Source organism: Oncorhynchus nerka, linkage group LG24 (assembly GCF_034236695.1).
Source record: "Oncorhynchus nerka isolate Pitt River linkage group LG24, Oner_Uvic_2.0, whole genome shotgun sequence".
Lineage (NCBI taxonomy): Eukaryota > Metazoa > Chordata > Actinopteri > Salmoniformes > Salmonidae > Oncorhynchus > Oncorhynchus nerka.
Window position 1 is genome coordinate 94,032,648 of NC_088419.1, and position 18,960 is coordinate 94,051,607.

The 18,960-nt window shown below is 44.2% G+C and overlaps 1 protein-coding gene across 1 annotated transcript in view; it reads left to right on the top strand.

Moving 5' to 3' along the window:
- kif1aa (kinesin family member 1Aa) overlaps window positions 1-18,960 on the top strand; it is a 219,331-nt gene that overhangs the window by 52,373 nt on the left and 147,998 nt on the right. Inside the window, 3 exon segments of the mRNA XM_065009343.1 lie at window positions 17,034-17,107; window positions 17,551-17,733; window positions 18,209-18,277. Of these exon segments, the coding sequence (XP_064865415.1) occupies window positions 17,034-17,107; window positions 17,551-17,733; window positions 18,209-18,277 (326 nt within the window).

Genomic DNA, 18,960 nt, shown 5'->3' on the forward strand with positions numbered 1-18,960 from the left:
ATGTTGGGTGTAATGGTGTGATGTTGGGTGTAATGGTGTGATGTAATGGTGTGATGTTGGGTGTAATGGTGTGGTGTTGGATGTAATGGTGTGATGTTGGGTGTAATGGTGTGATGTTGGGTGTAATGGTGTGATGTAATGGTGTGATGTAATGGTGTAATGGTGTGATGTAATGGTGTAATGGTGTGATGTTGGGTGTAATGGTGTGATGTTGGGTGTAATGGTGTGATGTTGGGTGTAATGGTGTGATGTTGGGTGTAATGGTGTGATGTAATGGTGTGATGTTGGGTGTAATGGTGTGGTGTTGGATGTAATGGTGTGATGTTGGGTGTAATGGTGTGATGTTGGGTGTAATGGTGTGATGTAATGGTGTGATGTTGGATGTAATGGTGTGATGTTGGATGTAATGGTGTGATGTAATGGTGTGATGTTGGGTGTAATGGTGTGATGTTGGGTGTAATGGTGTGATGTTGGATGTAATGGTGTGATGTTGGGTGTAATGGTGTGATGTTGGGTGTAATGGTGTGATGTTGGATGTAATGGTGTGATGTTGGGTGTAATGGTGTGATGTTGGATGTAATGGTGTGATGTAATGGTGTGATGTAATGGTGTAATGGTGTGATGTAATGGTGTAATGGTGTGATGTTGGGTGTAATGGTGTGATGTTGGGTGTAATGGTGTGATGTAATGGTGTGATGTTGGGTGTAATGGTGTGGTGTTGGATGTAATGGTGTGATGTTGGGTGTAATGGTGTGATGTTGGGTGTAATGGTGTGATGTAATGGTGTGATGTTGGGTGTAATGGTGTGATGTAATGGTGTGATGTTGGATGTAATGGTGTAATGGTGTGATGTAATGGTGTGATGTTGGGTGTAATGGTGTGATGTTGGATGTAATGGTGTGATGTTGGGTTTAATGGTGTGATGTTGGGTGTAATGGTGTGATGTTGGATGTAATGGTGTGATGTTGGATGTAATGGTGTGATGTTGGATGTAATGGTGTGATGTAATGGTGTGATGTTGGGTGTAATGGTGTGATGTTGGGTGTAATGGTGTGATGTTGGATGTAATGGTGTGATGTTGGGTGTAATGGTGTGATGTTGGATGTAATGGTGTGATGTTGGGTGTAATGGTGTGATGTTGGGTGTAATGGTGTGATGTTGGGTGTAATGGTGTGATGTTGGATGTAATGGTGTGATGTTGGATGTAATGGTGTGATGTTGGATGTAATGGTGTGATGTTGGGTGTCTCCTTCTGGAGCAGTTTGATGTTCTAACACAATGATTCCCTGTGATGGAGCTGGATTAGGTTTTCATCACCTCTGTGTTTACTGTGTCACATAACAGACTGCTGTATCTTCAACACATCCTCTGTGTTTACTGTGTCACATAACAGACTGCTGTATCTTCAACACATCCTCTGTGTTTACTGTGTCACATAACAGACTGCTGTATCTTCAACACATCCTCTGTGTTTACTGTGTCACATAACAGACTGCTGTATCTTCAACACATCCTCTGTGTTTACTGTGTCACATAACAGACTGCTGTATCTTCAACACATCCTCTGTGTTTACTGTGTCACATAACAGACTGCTGTACCTTCAACACATCCTCTGTGTTTACTGTGTCACATAACAGACTGCTGTATCTTCAACACATCCTCTGTGTTTACTGTGTCACATAACAGACTGCTGTACCTTCAACACATCCTCAGTGTTTACTGTGTCACAAAACAAACCCAGAACCAGATTGACTGAAACGAGATGGACAAGAGAGCACCAGAGCAGAGACTGATACAGCTTCACCACTTCCTCGGTGTGATAAAACCAGGTTAGAGTAGAGCGTAGAGTCTGGTAGCAAACAGTGATTAAAAATTCACACTTAGTAGTCACAGTTGCTCTTTCAGATCAGCTGCTGGCTGTGAGCGGCCCATCCCATCCCAGTTTCCATGACAGCTTCTGGTTCTGGGTAGCTGCCAACAGGGGTCACTTGTAGACTGAGCTGTAGTCTACAGTACACTTCTCCACTGTATAGTCTACTGATGACCGGTCTAACCCCTGTAGCGATATCAAAACAACAGCAGGGTCAAACCACTGACACCTGCCAGGCTGCCACGTTTTACCTGCATTAAAGAGCTATAATGTACAGCAGTGGTAAAATATTTATACGTAGTTTGGGTCGTCTTGGGAATTAGAAACAAATGTTGCTTGTGCAAGCTAGTATTATGCTAGAAGTCTATCACAAGAGAATACTGTCGTAGTAACGTATGGTTCTTCTGACTAGACTAGACATCATGAGAGGTGAAGGGGGAGGAGGGTCCTCTGACTAGACTAGACATCATGAGAGATGAGGTGGGGGAGGAGGGTCCTCTGACTAGACTAGACATCATGAGAGATGACGGTGGAGGAGGAGGGTCCTCTGACTAGACATCATGAGAGATGACGGGGGAGGAGGAGGGTCCTCTGACTAGACTAGACATCATGAGAGATGAGATGGGGAGGAGGGTCCTCTGAAAAGAGTAGACATCATGAGAGGTGATGGGGGAGGAGGAGGGTCCTCTGACTAGAGTAGACATCATGAGAGGTGAAGGGGGAGGAGGGTCCTCTGACTAGACTAGACATCATGAGAGATGACGGGGGAGGAGGAGGGTCCTCTAACTAGACTAGACATCATGAGAGATGAGATGGGGAGGAGGGTCCTCTGACTAGAGTAGACATCATGAGAGGTGATGGGGGAGGAGGAGGGTCCTCTGACTAGAGTAGACATCATGAGAGGTGAAGGGGGAGGAGGGTCCTCTGACTAGACTAGACATCATGAGAGATGACGGGGGGAGGATGGTCCTCTGACTAGACTAGACATCATGAGAGGTGATGGGGGAGGAGGGTCCTCTGACTAGACTACTAGACATCATGAGAGATGACGGGGGTGGATGGTCCTCTGACTAGACTAGACATCATGAGAGGTGAAGGGGGAGGAGGGTCCTCTGACTAGACTAGACATCATGAGAGATGAGGTGGGGGAGGAGGGTCCTCTGACTAGACTAGACATCATGAGAGATGACGGGGGAGGAGGAGCGTCCTCTGACTAGACTAGACATCATGAGAGGTGATGGGGGAGGAGGAGGGTCCTCTGACTAGACTAGACATCATGAGAGATGATGGGGGAGGAGGGTCCTCTGTTTCTAGTTCCCACACATGGTCTGTTTCTGTCTCCCAGACATGGTCTGTTTCTAGTTCCCAGACATGGTCTGTTTCTAGTTCCCAGACATGGTCTGTTTCTGTCTCCCAGACATGGTCTGTTTCTAGTGCCCAGACATGGTCTGTTTCTAGTTCCCAGACATGGTCTGTTTCTAGTTCCCAGACATGGTCTGTTTCTGTCTCCCAGACATGGTCTGTTTCTGTCTCCCAGACATGGTCTGTTTCTGTCTCCCAGGCATGGTCTGTTTCTGTCTCCCAGGCATGGTCTGTTTCTGTCTCCCAGACATGATCTGTTTCTGTCTCCCAGACATGGTCTGTTTCTAGTTCCCAGACATGGTCTGTTTCTGTCTCCCAGACATGGTCTGTTTCTAGTTCCCAGACATGGTCTGTTTCTAGTTCCCAGACATGGTCTGTTTCTAGTTCCCAGACATGGTCTGTTTCTGTCTCCCAGACATGGTCTGTTTCTAGTTCCCAGACATGGTCTGTTTCTGTCTCCCAGGCATGGTCTGTTTCTGTCTCCCAGACATCTTCTGTTTCTAGTTCCCAGACATGGTCTGTTTCTAGTTCCCAGACATGGTCTGTTTCTAGTTCCCAGACATGGTCTGTTTCTAGTTCCCAGACATGGTCTGTTTCTGTCTCCCAGACATGGTCTGTTTCTGTCTCCCAGACATGGTCTGTTTCTGTCTCCCAGACATGGTCTGTTTCTAGTTCCCAGACATGGTCTGTTTCTGTCTCCCAGGCATGGTCTGTTTCTGTCTCCCAGAAATGGTCTGTTTCTAGTTCCCAGACATGGTTTGTTTCTAGTTCCCAGACATTGTCTGTTTCTGTTCCCACACATGGTCTGTTTCTAGTTCCACAACATGGTCTGTTTCTAGTTCCCAGACATGGTCTGTTTCTAGTTCCCAGACATGGTCTGTTTCTATGTTCTTGTTTTACTTTTTACTACCTTCAGCTGAAATTAACTACTTTTGGAAACTAGATAAATGTCTTAGTCAATAGCTACATAAGAGCGACTAAATAGCGTAATCACAGGTGTTAATCTGGACATTATTTATTGATGCACTTTGTACTGTGAAGACTATCCAAACTATATCCTATTTTGTTTAATTGTACTTTTATTTAACTAGGCAAGTCAGTTAAGAACAAATTTGCTCAGGGACAGAACAGATATTCACCTTGTCAGCCCAGAGATTTGATCTTGCAACCTATGGGCAAAATACATTTAAAAGACTGTGAAAATATGTTGTTGTTTTTTTATTTATTTTTATTTTCAACTTCTTGTGCTTACTGGGATAGAATTACATATAAAACATGAATTAAAGGATCTCTTTGTTCGAATAAACAGTGTATGTGCCAATGTCTGTTGTGCTAAAAGTTTATTGAAGTATACTTAAAGGAGAGGACACAACATGAAGACTGATTGTACAGAATCAGCTCTGGGAACCGTTGTGTCTGTGCTGGTAAGGAACTGGAGCCCTGCCGGCACAGGAAATAGTTGATTAAAAGCATCCCCAGGGAAACCGGAGTGACCCCTGCTGGGATCTCATTTCACTGGGATTGATCCATCTGAGATTGCTGGGCTGCGTCCCAAAAGGGAACCGTACTCCCTGGGTAGTGCACTACGCCTGACGAGGGCCCACCTCTCTATTAGTAGGCTCATATAATGTCTCACAGAGAGAAGGTGAGAGAAATGAATATATCATCCATCCTTTTGATGGGTGATTGTTTGTGTTAGGGTTAGTGTTAGGGTTAGGGTTAGGCTTAGTGTTAGGGGTTAGGGTTAGTGTTGGGGTTAGGGTTAGTGTTAGGGTTAGGGTTAGGATTAGTGTTTGTGGATGCCTGTGGATTAAGGCTGCTGTGGTGACAGGATGTGCTTGGGGTAGCTGTCTGAGTTTTTATGGGTTCACTGTATGCATGTTTTGTGAAGATATTTTAAGGTGTATTGTATTTGTATCCATCTCCTCGATCATCCGGTCCAGACTTCTCTAGTTTTGTGAAGGAGTATTGTCTCAGCTGCTGCTCTGTGCGTATGTATAATCTGTGGTATAAATAAAATCGATGACCTACGCGAACGATTAAACTACCAACGGGACATTTAAAAGCTGTAAAATCTTATACTTCACAGAGTCATGGCTGAACGACGACATTATCAACGTACAGCTGGCTGGTTATCCGCAGGACCTCTTAAGACAAGGGGCGGCGGACTATGTATTTTTTTAAATAACAGCTGGTGCACGATATCTAAGTCTTTAGGTTTTGCTCACCTGAGGTAGAGTATCTCATGATAAGCTGTAGACCACACTATCTACAGAGATTTCTTCTGTATTTTTAGTAGCTGTCTACATACCACCACAGACTGAGGCTGGCACTAAGACCGCACTCAATGAGCTGTATAAGGCCGTAAGCAAACAGGAAAATGCTCATCCAGAGGCGGCGCTCCTAGTGGCCGGGAACTTTAATGCAGGGAAACTTAAATCAGTTTTACCAAATTTCTACCAGCATGTTAAATGTGCAACCAGAGGGAAAAAAACTCTGGACCACCTTTACTCCACACACAGAGATGCATACAAAGCTATCCTACTGATTCCAAGCAAACATAAGCAGGAAGCACCAGTGACTCGATTAACAAAAAAAAGTGGTCAGATGAAGCAGATGCTAAACTACAGGACTGCTTTGCTAGCACAGACTGGAATATGCTCCCGGGATTCCTCCGTTGGCATTGAGGAGTACACCACATCAGTCATTGGCTTCATCAAAAAGTTCATCGATGACGTCGTCCTACCAGTGACCGTACGTACATACCACCACCAGAAGCCATGGATTATAGGGAACATCAGCACTGAGCTAAAGGGAAGAGCTGCCGCTTTCAAGGAGCGGGACTCTAACCCGGAAGCTTATTAGAAATCCCGCTATGCCCTCAGACGAACCATCAAACAGTCAAAGCGTCAATACAGGACAAGATTGAATCGTACTACACCGGCTCTGACACTCGTCAGATGTTGCAGGGCTTGCAAACCATTACAGACTACAAAGGGAAGCACAGCCGAGAGCTGCCCAGTGACACGAGCCTTTCAGACGAGCTAAACTACTTCTATGCTCGCTTCGAGGCAAAATTCACCAAAACATGCATGAGAGCACCAGCTGTTCCGGAAGACTGTGTGATCCCGCTCTCCGCAGCCGATGTGAGTAAGACGTTTAAACAGGTCAACATTCACAGGGCTGCAGGGCCAGACAGAGGTGAAGGTGTACTGCGAGCATGAGCTGACCAACTGGCAAGTGCCTTCACTGACATTTTCAAACTCTCCCTGTCCGAGTCTGTAATAACAACATGTTTTAAGCAGACCACCATTTTCCCTGTGCCCAAGAACACTAAGGAAACCTGCCTAAATGACTACAGACCCGTAGCACTCATGTCTGTAGCCATGAAGTGCTTTGAAAGGCTGGTCATGGCTCACATCAACACCATTATCACAGAAACTCTAGACCCACTCCAATTTCCATACCGGCCCAACAGATCCACAGATGATGCAATCTCTATTGCACTCCACACTGGCCTTTCCCACCTGGATAAAAGGAACACCTATGTGAGAATGCTATTCATTGACTACAGCTCAGCATTCAACACCATAGTGCCCTCAAAGCTCATCAATAACCTAAGGACCCTGTGACTAAACACCTTCCTCTGCAACTGGATCCTGGACTTCCTGACGGGCCGCCCCCAGGTGGTAAGGGTAGGTAACAACACATCCGCCACGCTGATCCTCAGCACATGGGCCCCTCAGGGGTGCGTGCTCAGTCCCCTCCTGTACTCCTTGTTCACTCATGACTTCACGGCCAGGCACGACTCCAACACCATCATTAAGTTTGCAGGTGACACAACAGTGGTAGGCCTGATCACGGACAACGACGAGACAGCCTATAGGAAGGAGGTCAGAGACCTGGCCGTGTGGTGCCAGGACAACAACCTCTCCCTCAGCGTGATCAAGACAAAGGAGATGATTGTGGACTACAGGAAAAAGAGGACCGAGCACGCCCCCCATTCTCATCAACGGGGCTGCAGTGGAGCAGGTTGAGAGCTTCAAGTTCCTTGGTGTTCCTTGGTGTCCACATCACCAACGTATAGTCACTTTAATTACTCTACCTACATGTACATATTACCTCAATTACTTTGACTACCCGGTGCCCCCGCACATTGACTCTGAAGTGTCGCTATTGTTATTTTACTTGTAACTTTTATTTCTTATTCTTTTCTTTTTTTAACTGCATTGTTGGTTAAGGGCTCGTAAGTAAGGATTTAACTGTAAGGTCTACACCTGTTTTATTCGGTGCATATGACTAAAGATTTGATTATATTTGGTACCACTGCCCTATGTGGGCAAGGTGGGGAGAGGGAGAGAGTTGTTGGGGAGAGAGAGGTGGGGTAGTTGGGGAGAGAGAGGTGTTGGAGTTGGGGAGAGAGAGAGAGAGAGGTGTTGGAGTTGGGGAGAGAGGGGTGAATTACTCAGACAATCAAAGTCACCATGACGTCACATTAGAGGAGATTGAATATCAAGGAAATTCTCTCTCCCCCTCTCTCTAACCCTCTCTCTCTCTAACCCTCTCTCTCTCTAACCCTCTCTCTCTCTCTCTCTCTCTGTCTCTCTCTCTCTCTCTCTCTCTGTCTCTCTCTCTCTCTCTCTCTCTCTCTCTCTCTCTCTCTCTCTCTCTCTCTCTCTCTCTCTCTCTCTCTCTCTCTCTCTCTCTTCTCTCTCTCTCTCTAACCCTCTCTCTCTCTCTCTCTCTCTCTCTCTCTCTCTCTCTCTCTCTCTCTCTCTAACCCTCTCTCTCTCTCTCTAACCCTCTCTCTCTCTCTCTAACCCTCTCTCTCTCTCTCTCTCTCTCTCTCTCTCTCTCTCTCTCTCTCTCTCTCTCTCTCTTCTCTCTCTCTCTCTCTAACCCTCTCTCTCTCTCTCTAACCCTCTCTCTCTCTCTCTCTAACCCTCTCTCTCTCTCTCTAACCCTCTCTCTCTCTCTCTCTCTCTCTCTCTCTCTCTCTCTCTCTCTCTCTCTTCTCTCTCTCTCTCTCTCTAACCCTCTCTCTCTCTCTCTCTCTCTCTCTCTCTCTCTCTCTCTCTCTCTCTCTCTCTCTAACCCTCTCTCTCTCTCTCTCTCTCTCTCTCTCTCTCTCTCTCTCTCTCTCTCTTCTCTCTCTCTCTCTCTCTCTAACCCTCTCTCTCTCTCTAACCCTCTCTCTCTCTCTCCCTCTCTCTCTCTCTCTCTCTCTCTCTCTCTCTCTCTCTCTCTCTCTCTCTCTCTCTTCCGCCCTGCTGTGAAGGTTTTTTATCACTTCATCCTCACAATTTAAATTGAAGTGTCTTTTTGTCATGAAGACATTCCATTAAGCATTTGACCTATAATGGAGGTCTATTGAGTGCTGTTGTGAAGGCTTTGGTAGATACGTAGTACATACAAACAGGTGTTCTCTCCGCTGTGAACAATACTCCATAAAACAAGCCGGCTGGTTATTTTCGTCATTTCATTCATTGAGTTGAGCTGACTCATGTTGAGGTGACTCATGTTGAGGTGACTAATGTTGAGGTGACTCATGTTGAGGTGACTCATGTTGAGGTGACTCATGATGAGTTGACTCATGTTGAGCTGACTCATGTTGAGCTGACTCATGTCAAGGTCTCAAATTCTATTCTCCACAACAAGGTCTATTAAGGTCTATATAAGGTCTGTCTGTCTGTTGTGGAGAACAAACCTTGTTGTGGAGAACAGATCTTGTTGTGGAGAACAGACCTTGTTGTGGAGAACAGAGCTTGTTGTGGAGAACAGATCTTGTTGTGGAGAACAGAGCTTGTTGTGGAGAACAGACCTTAAAATATTGCTCAGAATATAACCCATATTACAGTACTGTGGAAAGAGAAACACACACACACACACTCTCTCTCTTGAGACATTAAGACAATTCAAAAAGTTTACAGCAGTGCAGTGGATGATAGAAGAACAAATTCACATCGCTCCACAACACCTATTCTAGAATGTTAGTTTAGGTTCACATCGCTCCACAGCGCCTATTCTAGAATGTTAGTTTAGGTTCACATCGCTCCACAACGCCTATTCTAGAATGTTAGTTTAGGTTCACATCGCTCCACAACGCCTATTCTAGAATGTTAGTTTAGGTTCACATCGCTCCACAACGCCTATTCTAGAATGTTAGTTTAGGTTCACATCGCTCCACAACGCCTATTCTAGAATGTTAGTTTAGGTTCACATCGCTCCACAACGCCTATTCTAGAATGTTAGTTTAGGTTCACATCGCTCCACAACGCCTAATCTAGTATGTTAGTTTAGGTTCACATCGCTCCACAACGCCTAATCTAGTATGTTAGTTTAGGTTCACATCGCTCCACAACGCCTATTCTAGAATGTTAGTTTAGGTTCACATCGCTCCACAACGCCTATTCTAGAATGTTAGTTTAGGTTCACATCGCTCCACAACGCCTATTCTAGAATGTTAGTTTAGGTTCACATCGCTCCACAACGCCTATTCTAGAATGTTAGTTTAGGTTCACATCGCTCCACAACGCCTATTCTAGAATGTTAGTTTAGGTTCACATCGCTCCACAACGCCTATTCTAGAATGTTAGTTTAGGTTCACATCGCTCCACAACGCCTATTCTAGAATGTTAGTTTAGGTTCACATGTTTCTAGAATGTTAGTTTAGGTTCACATCGCTCCACAACGCCTATTCTAGAATGTTAGTTTAGGTTCACATCGCTCCACAACGCCTATTCTAGAATGTTAGTTTAGGTTCACATCGCTCCACAACGCCTATTCTAGAATGTTAGTTTAGGTTCACATCGCTCCACAACGCCTATTCTAGAATGTTAGTTTAGGTTCACATCGCTCCACAACGCCTATTCTAGAATGTTAGTTTAGGTTCACATCGCTCCACAACGCCTATTCTAGAATGTTAGTTTAGGTTCACATCGCTCCACAACGCCTATTCTAGAATGTTAGTTTAGAATGGTTCACATCGCTCCACAACGCCTATTCTAGAATGTTAGTTTAGGTTCACATCGCTCCACAACGCCTATTCTAGAATGTTAGTTTAGGTTCACATCGCTCCACAACGCCTATTCTAGAATGTTAGTTTAGGTTCACATCGCTCCACAACGCCTATTCTAGAATGTTAGTTTAGGTTCACATCGCTCCACAACGCCTATTCTAGAATGTTAGTTTAGGTTCACATCGCTCCACAACGCCTATTCTAGAATGTTAGTTTAGGTTCACATCGCTCCACAACGCCTATTCTAGAATGTTAGTTTAGGTTCACATCGCTCCACAACGCCTATTCTAGAATGTTAGTTTAGGTTCACATCGCTCCACAACGCCTATTCTAGAATGTTAGTTTAGGTTCACATCGCTCCACAACGCCTATTCTAGAATGTTAGTTTAGGTTCACATCGCTCCACAACGCCTATTCTAGAATGTTAGTTTAGGTTCACATCGCTCCACAACGCCTATTCTAGAATGTTAGTTTAGGTTCACATCGCTCCACAACGCCTATTCTAGAATGTTAGTTTAGGTTCACATCGCTCCACAACGCCTATTCTAGAATGTTAGTTTAGGTTCACATCGCTCCACAACGCCTATTCTAGAATGTTAGTTTAGGTTCACATCGCTCCACAACGCCTATTCTAGAATGTTAGTTTAGGTTCACATCGCTCCACAACGCCTATTCTAGAATGTTAGTTTAGGTTCACATCGCTCCACAACGCCTATTCTAGAATGTTAGTTTAGGTTCACATCGCTCCACAACGCCTATTCTAGAATGTTAGTTTAGGTTCACATCGCTCCACAACGCCTATTCTAGAATGTTAGTTTAGGTTCACATCGCTCCACAACGCCTAGAATGTTAGTTTAGGTTCACATCGCTCCACAACGCCTTCTAGAATGTTAGTTTAGGTTCACATCGCTCCACAACGCCTATTCTAGAATGTTAGTTTAGGTTCACATCGCTCCACAACGCCTATTCTAGAATGTTAGTTTAGGTTCACATCGCTCCACAACGCCTATTCTAGAATGTTAGTTTAGGTTCACATCGCTCCACAACGCCTATTCTAGAATGTTAGTTTAGGTTCACATCGCTCCACAACGCCTATTCTAGAATGTTAGTTTAGGTTCACATCGCTCCACAACGCCTATTCTAGAATGTTAGTTTAGGTTCACGCTCCACAACGCCTTAGAATGTTAGTTTAGGTTCACATCGCTCCACAACGCCTATTCTAGAATGTTAGTTTAGGTTCACATCGCTCCACAACGCCTATTCTAGAATGTTAGTTTAGGTTCACATCGCTCCACAACGCCTAATCTAGTATGTTAGTTTAGGTTCACATCGCTCCACAACGCCTATTCTAGAATGTTAGTTTAGGTTCACATCGCTCCACAACGCCTATTCTAGAATGTTAGTTTAGGTTCACATCGCTCCACAACGCCTATTCTAGAATGTTAGTTTAGGTTCACATCGCTCCACAACGCCTATTCTAGAATGTTAGTTTAGGTTCACATCGCTCCACAACGCCTATTCTAGAATGTTAGTTTAGGTTCACATCGCTCCACAACGCCTATTCTAGAATGTTAGTTTAGGTTCACATCGCTCCACAACGCCTATTCTAGAATGTTAGTTTAGGTTCACATCGCTCCACAACGCCTATTCTAGAATGTTAGTTTAGGTTCACATCGCTCCACAACGCCTATTCTAGAATGTTAGTTTAGGTTCACATCGCTCCACAACGCCTATTCTAGAATGTTAGTTTAGGTTCACATCGCTCCACAACGCCTATTCTAGAATGTTAGTTTAGGTTCACATCGCTCCACAGCTCCTATTCTAGAATGTTAGTTTAGGTTCACATCGCTCCACAGCTCCTAATCTAGAATGTTAGTTTAGGTTCACATCGCTCCACAACGCCTATTCTAGAATGTTAGTTTAGGTTCACATCGCTCCACAACGCCTATTCTAGAATGTTAGTTTAGGTTCACATCGCACCACAGCTCCTAATCTAGAATGTTAGTTTAGTTTCACATCGCTCCACAACGCCTAATCTAGAATGTTAGTTTAGGTTCAAATCGCTCCACAGCTCCTAATCTAGAATGTTAGTTTAGGTTCACATCGCTCCACAGCTCCTAATCTAGAATGTTAGTTTAGGTTCACATCGCTCCACAACGCCTATTCTAGAATGTTAGTTTAGGTTCACATCGCTCCACAACGCCTATTCTAGAATGTTTAGTTTAGGTTCACATCGCTCCACAACGCCTAATCTAGAATGTTAGTTTAGGTTCACATCGCTCCACAACGCCTATTCTAGAATGTTAGTTTAGGTTCACATCGCTCCACAACGCCTAATCTAGAATGTTAGTTTAGGTTCACATCGCTCCACAGCTCCTAATCTAGAATGTTAGTTTAGGTTCACATCGCTCCACAGCTCCTAATCTAGAATGTTAGTTTAGGTTCACATCGCTCCACAGCTCCTAATCTAGAATGTTAGTTTAGGTTCACATCGCTCCACAGCTCCTAATCTAGAATGTTAGTTTAGGTTCACATCGCTCCACAACGCCTATTCTAGAATGTTAGTTTAGGTTCACATCGCTCCACAGCTCCTAATCTAGAATGTTAGTTTAGTTTCACATCGCTCCACAACGCCTAATCTAGAATGTTAGTTTAGGTTCACATCGCTCCACAGCTCTAATCTAGAATGTTAGTTTAGGTTCACATCGCTCCACAGCGCCTAATCTAGTATGTTAGTTTAGGTTCACATCGCTCCACAGCTCCTAATCTAGAATGTTAGTTTAGGTTCACATCGCTCCACAGCTCCTAATCTAGAATGTTAGTTTAGGTTCACATCGCTCCACAACGCCTAATCTAGAATGTTAGTTTAGGTTCACATCGCTCCACAACGCCTCATCTAGAATGTTAGTTTAGGTTCACATCGCGCCACAATGCCTAATCTAGAATGTTAGTTTAGGTTCACATCGCTCCACAGCTCCTAATCTAGAATGTTAGTTTAGGTTCACATCGCTCCACAGCTCCTAATCTAGAATGTTAGTTTAGGTTCACATCGCTCCACAGCTCCTAATCTAGAATGTTAGTTTAGGTTCACATCGCTCCACAACGCCTATTCTAGAATGTTAGTTTAGGTTCACATCGCTCCACAGCTCCTAATCTAGAATGTTAGTTTAGTTTCACATCGCTCCACAGCTCCTAATCTAGAATGTTAGTTTAGGTTCACATCGCTCCACAACGCCTAATCTAGAATGTTAGTTTAGGTTCACATCGCTCCACAGCGCCTAATCTAGTATGTTAGTTTAGGTTCACATCGCTCCACAGCTCCTAATCTAGAATGTTAGTTTAGGTTCACATCGCTCCACAGCTCCTAATCTAGAATGTTAGTTTAGGTTCACATCGCTCCACAGCTCCTAATCTAGAATGTTAGTTTAGGTTCACATCGCTCCACAACGCCTAATCTAGAATGTTAGTTTAGGTTCACATCGCTCCACAACGCCTCATCTAGAATGTTAGTTTAGGTTCACATCGCGCCACAATGCCTAATCTAGAATGTTAGTTTAGGTTCACATCGCTCCACAGCTCCTAATCTAGAATGTTAGTTTAGGTTCACATCGCTCCACAGCTCCTAATCTAGAATGTTAGTTTAGGTTCACATCGCTCCACAGCTCCTAATCTAGAATGTTAGTTTAGGTTCACATCGCTCCACAACGCCTATTCTAGAATGTTAGTTTAGGTTCACATCGCTCCACAGCTCCTAATCTAGAATGTTAGTTTAGTTTCACATCGCTCCACAGCTCCTAATCTAGAATGTTAGTTTAGGTTCACATCGCTCCACAACGCCTATTCTAGAATGTTAGTTTAGGTTCACATCGCTCCACAGCTCCTAATCTAGAATGTTAGTTTAGTTTCACATCGCTCCACAGCTCCTAATCTAGAATGTTAGTTTAGGTTCACATCGCTCCACAGCTCCTAATCTAGAATGTTAGTTTAGGTTCACATCGCTCCACAGCGCCTAATCTAGTATGTTAGTTTAGGTTCACATCGCTCCACAGCTCCTAATCTAGAATGTTAGTTTAGGTTCACATCGCTCCACAGCTCTAATCTAGAATGTTAGTTTAGGTTCACATCGCTCCACAACGCCTAATCTAGAATGTTAGTTTAGGTTCACATCGCTCCACAACGCCTCATCTAGAATGTTAGTTTAGGTTCACATCGCGCCACAATGCCTAATCTAGAATGTTAGTTTAGGTTCACATCGCTCCACAGCTCCTAATCTAGAATGTTAGTTTAGGTTCACATCGCTCCACAGCTCCTAATCTAGAATGTTAGTTTAGGTTCACATCGCTCCACAGCTCCTAATCTAGAATGTTAGTTTAGGTTCACATCGCAGCTCCTAATCTAGAATGTTAGTTTAGGTTCACATCGCTCCACAACGCCTATTCTAGAATGTTAGTTTAGGTTCACATCGCTCCACAGCTCCTAATCTAGAATGTTAGTTTAGTTTCACATCGCTCCACAGCTCCTAATCTAGAATGTTAGTTTAGGTTCACATCGCTCCACAGCTCCTAATCTAGAATGTTAGTTTAGGTTCACATCGCTCCACAGCGCCTAATCTAGTATGTTAGTTTAGGTTCACATCGCTCCACAGCTCCTAATCTAGAATGTTAGTTTAGGTTCACATCGCTCCACAGCTCCTAATCTAGAATGTTAGTTTAGGTTCACATCGCTCCACAACGCCTAATCTAGAATGTTAGTTTAGGTTCACATCGCTCCACAACGCCTCATCTAGAATGTTAGTTTAGGTTCACATCGCGCCACAATGCCTAATCTAGAATGTTAGTTTAGGTTCACATCGCTCCACAGCTCCTAATCTAGAATGTTAGTTTAGGTTCACATCGCTCCACAGCTCCTAATCTAGAATGTTAGTTTAGGTTCACATCGCTCCACAGCTCCTAATCTAGAATGTTAGTTTAGGTTCACATCGCTCCACAACGCCTATTCTAGAATGTTAGTTTAGGTTCACATCGCTCCACAGCTCCTAATCTAGAATGTTAGTTTAGTTTCACATCGCTCCACAGCTCCTAATCTAGAATGTTAGTTTAGGTTCACATCGCTCCACAACGCCTAATCTAGAATGTTAGTTTAGGTTCACATCGCTCCACAGCGCCTAATCTAGTATGTTAGTTTAGGTTCACATCGCTCCACAGCTCCTAATCTAGAATGTTAGTTTAGGTTCACATCGCTCCACAACGCCTAATCTAGAATGTTAGTTTAGGTTCACATCGCTCCACAACGCCTCATCTAGAATGTTAGTTTAGGTTCACATCGCGCCACAATGCCTAATCTAGAATGTTAGTTTAGGTTCACATCGCTCCACAGCTCCTAATCTAGAATGTTAGTTTAGGTTCACATCGCTCCACAACGCCTATTCTAGAATGTTAGTTTAGGTTCACATCGCTCCACAACGCCTCATCTAGAATGTTATCTTAGGTTCACATCGCTCCACAGCTCCTAATCTAGAATGTTAGTTTAGGTTCACATCGCTCCACAACGCCTCATCTAGAATGTTAGCTTAGGTTCACATCGCGCCACAACGCCTCATCTAGAATGTTAGTTTAGGTTCACATCGCTCTACAATGCCTAATCTAGAATGTTTATGTCTAATTGTCCAGAAGGGAACAGTCTGTCTGTCTGTCTAATTGTCCAGAAGGGAACAGTCTGTCTGTCTGTCTAATTGTCCAGAAGGGAACAGTCTGTCTGTCTGTCTAATTGTCCAGAAGGGAACAGTCTGTCTGTCTGTCTAATCGTCCAGAAGGGAACAGTCTGTCTGTCTGTCTAATCGTCTAGAAGGGAACAGTCTGTCTGTCTGTCTGTCTGTCTGTCTGTCTGTCTGTCTGTCTGTCTGTCTAATTGTCCAGAAGGGAACAGTCTGTCTGTCTAATTGTCTAATTGTCCAGAAGGGAACAGTCTGTCTGTCTGTCTGTCTAATTGTCCAGAAGGGAACAGTCTGTCTGTCTGTCTGTCTAATTGTCCAGAAGGGAACAGTCTGTCTGTCTGTCTAATTGTCCAGAAGGGAACAGTCTGTCTGTCTGTCTAATTGTCCAGAAGGGAACAGTCTGTCTGTCTGTCTAATTGTCTAATTGTCCAGAAGGGAACAGTCTGTCTGTCTGTCTAATTGTCCAGAAGGGAACAGTCTGTCTGTCTGTCTAATTGTCTAATTGTCCAGAAGGGAACAGTCTGTCTGTCTGTCTAATTGTCCAGAAGGGAACAGTCTGTCTGTCTGTCTAATCGTCTAGAAGGGAACAGTCTGTCTATCTGTCTAATTGTCTAATTGTCCCGAAGGGAACAGTCTGTCTATCTGTCTAATTGTCTAATTGTCCAGAAGGGAACAGTCTGTCTGTCTATCTAATTGTCCAGAAGGGAACAGTCTGTATATAAGTGCTTATGGGAGCAGTGAGCCAGAGACTAAGCACTTTTCCCTCCCTCCCTCCCTCCCTCCCTCCCTCCCTCCCTCCCTCCCTCCCTCCCTCCCTCCCTCCCTCCCTCCCTCCCTCTCCTCAATAGTAGTGTACTATATAGGGAATAGGGCACCGTAGGTTCCTGGTCTAAAGTAGTGCACTATGTAGGGAATAGGGTGCCATTTGGGACACAATCATTAATTCGGACGATCGGTGACCCAGCGACCAGATCTAGTTTCACACAGCAGGTCGACTCTCTCACCCTGTTGACCCTCCTCCTGACTCTACCCCCCCACCCCCTCTCTCTCTCTCCGTCGTGTCTTTCAGCCATCCTCAACCCCAAGCAGCCCAAAGAGAACAAGAGCTTCAACTTTGATTACTCGTACTGGTCACATACCTCGGTAAGTACCTGTATCTCTGACTGACTATCTGTGTACTGTATGATACCATACCACCCAGGGAGGAGCACAACACATGCTGATTTTGATTAGACACTCTGATTAGTGTGAACAGGCACAACAGCCTTGAACCGGATTTTTAGTCAGTTTCATTTTCAAGTGAATCAACCTTGTAGTTGCGTCTTGGTTATGTCCTGGTTGACCTTAAAAAGAAACTCCAGCACGCTGGTATTCTAGAACACTCCAGCACGCTGGTATTCTAGAACACTCCAGCACGCTGGTATTCTAGAACACTCCAGCACACTGGTATTCTAGAACACTCCACAAACAATTCAATTAAACTTTTCACCAAAGCGTCGGTCAATTTCAATGGTTGCCTGACTCTACATGAAGATGGTCATTATGAATGGTGACCTGACTCACCATGGATAATTGTCTCTCCGCAGCCCGAGGACATCAACTTTGCTGGCCAGCAGCAGGTGTACAAGGACATTGGTGAGGAGATGCTGCTCCATGCCTTCGAGGGATACAACGTCTGTATCTTTGCCTATGGCCAGACCGGATCTGGGAAGTCCTACACCATGATGGGCAAGCCGGACTTGAAGGACCAGGAAGGAATTATCCCTCTGGTATACAGCATATACTGTTACCTCTAACACCAGGGTTACAGCATATACTGTTACCTCTAACACCAGGGTTACAACATTTCAGTGGGCTACATTACCCAGATATCATCCCTCTGGTATACAGCATATACTGTTACCTCTAACACCAGGGTTGCAAAATCCCTGGTTTTCCTGGTTGGAAGATTCCCAGAATAAGGATGGGAATAAGCATCAAATCCTTGAATCCTCCAACCAGCTGGAAATGTACATCCCTACTCCAGACCAATCGCACACCTAGCTCTCCATACCTCAACGTAATGTTACACAAATCCCATCTAGGGTGTTGGAAATGAATGCAGGCTATACTGTGGCGCAACACATTGGATAAATGTGTTATTCAACATGTCAATGTGTTTGTATCTGTCCCTGTACAGATAAACCAGTTATCAATTGATAATAAATGTTCACTGCAAACCCTTTACTTTCTTTCTCCCCCTAGATGTGTGAAGACCTCTTCACCAAGTTCAACGACAGTAATAACGACAATAGCAAGTCGTACTCTGTGGAGGTACGTAAAGTTATAGCACAAGGCCTCTATGTTTTACTGGGCTCCTAACCAACTGTGCTATTTTATTTGTTTTTCTTCGCATTGTTCGTCACTTATTTTGTACATAATATTACTGCTACCGTCTCTTATGACCGAACAGAGATTCAGAACAGCGATTATTCATCTTAAATTGGATGTAGATGTTTTCTTTATATGAGTCCGATGTGAAGAATGCTTTCTCAAGACCAGGCCCAAATCCCCGTCATTCGCGTGAAGAAAAGAACGGGGGAAAAGGTGGAGGAGTGCGGGGTGCCTTGTCAGCGAGTAGGTAAACCACCATTACCATCCGTACTATTGGCCAACGTAAAATCATTGGAAAATAAACTGGATGATCTACGATTTAAGACTATTCTACCAACGGGACATTAAAAACTGTAATATCTTATGTTTCACCGAGTTGTTGCTGAACGACGACACGGATAATATAGAGCTGGCTGGTTTTCCGTGCATCGGCAGGACAGAGTAGCTACGTCCGATAAGACGAAGGGCAGGGGTCAATAGCTGATGTCTAATATTAAAAAAGTCTCAAGGTTTTGCTCGCCTGAGGTAGAGTAACTCATTATAAGCTGTAGACCACACTATCTACCAAGAGAGTTTTCATCTATATTATTCGTAGTTGTCTATTTACCACCACAAACCGCTGC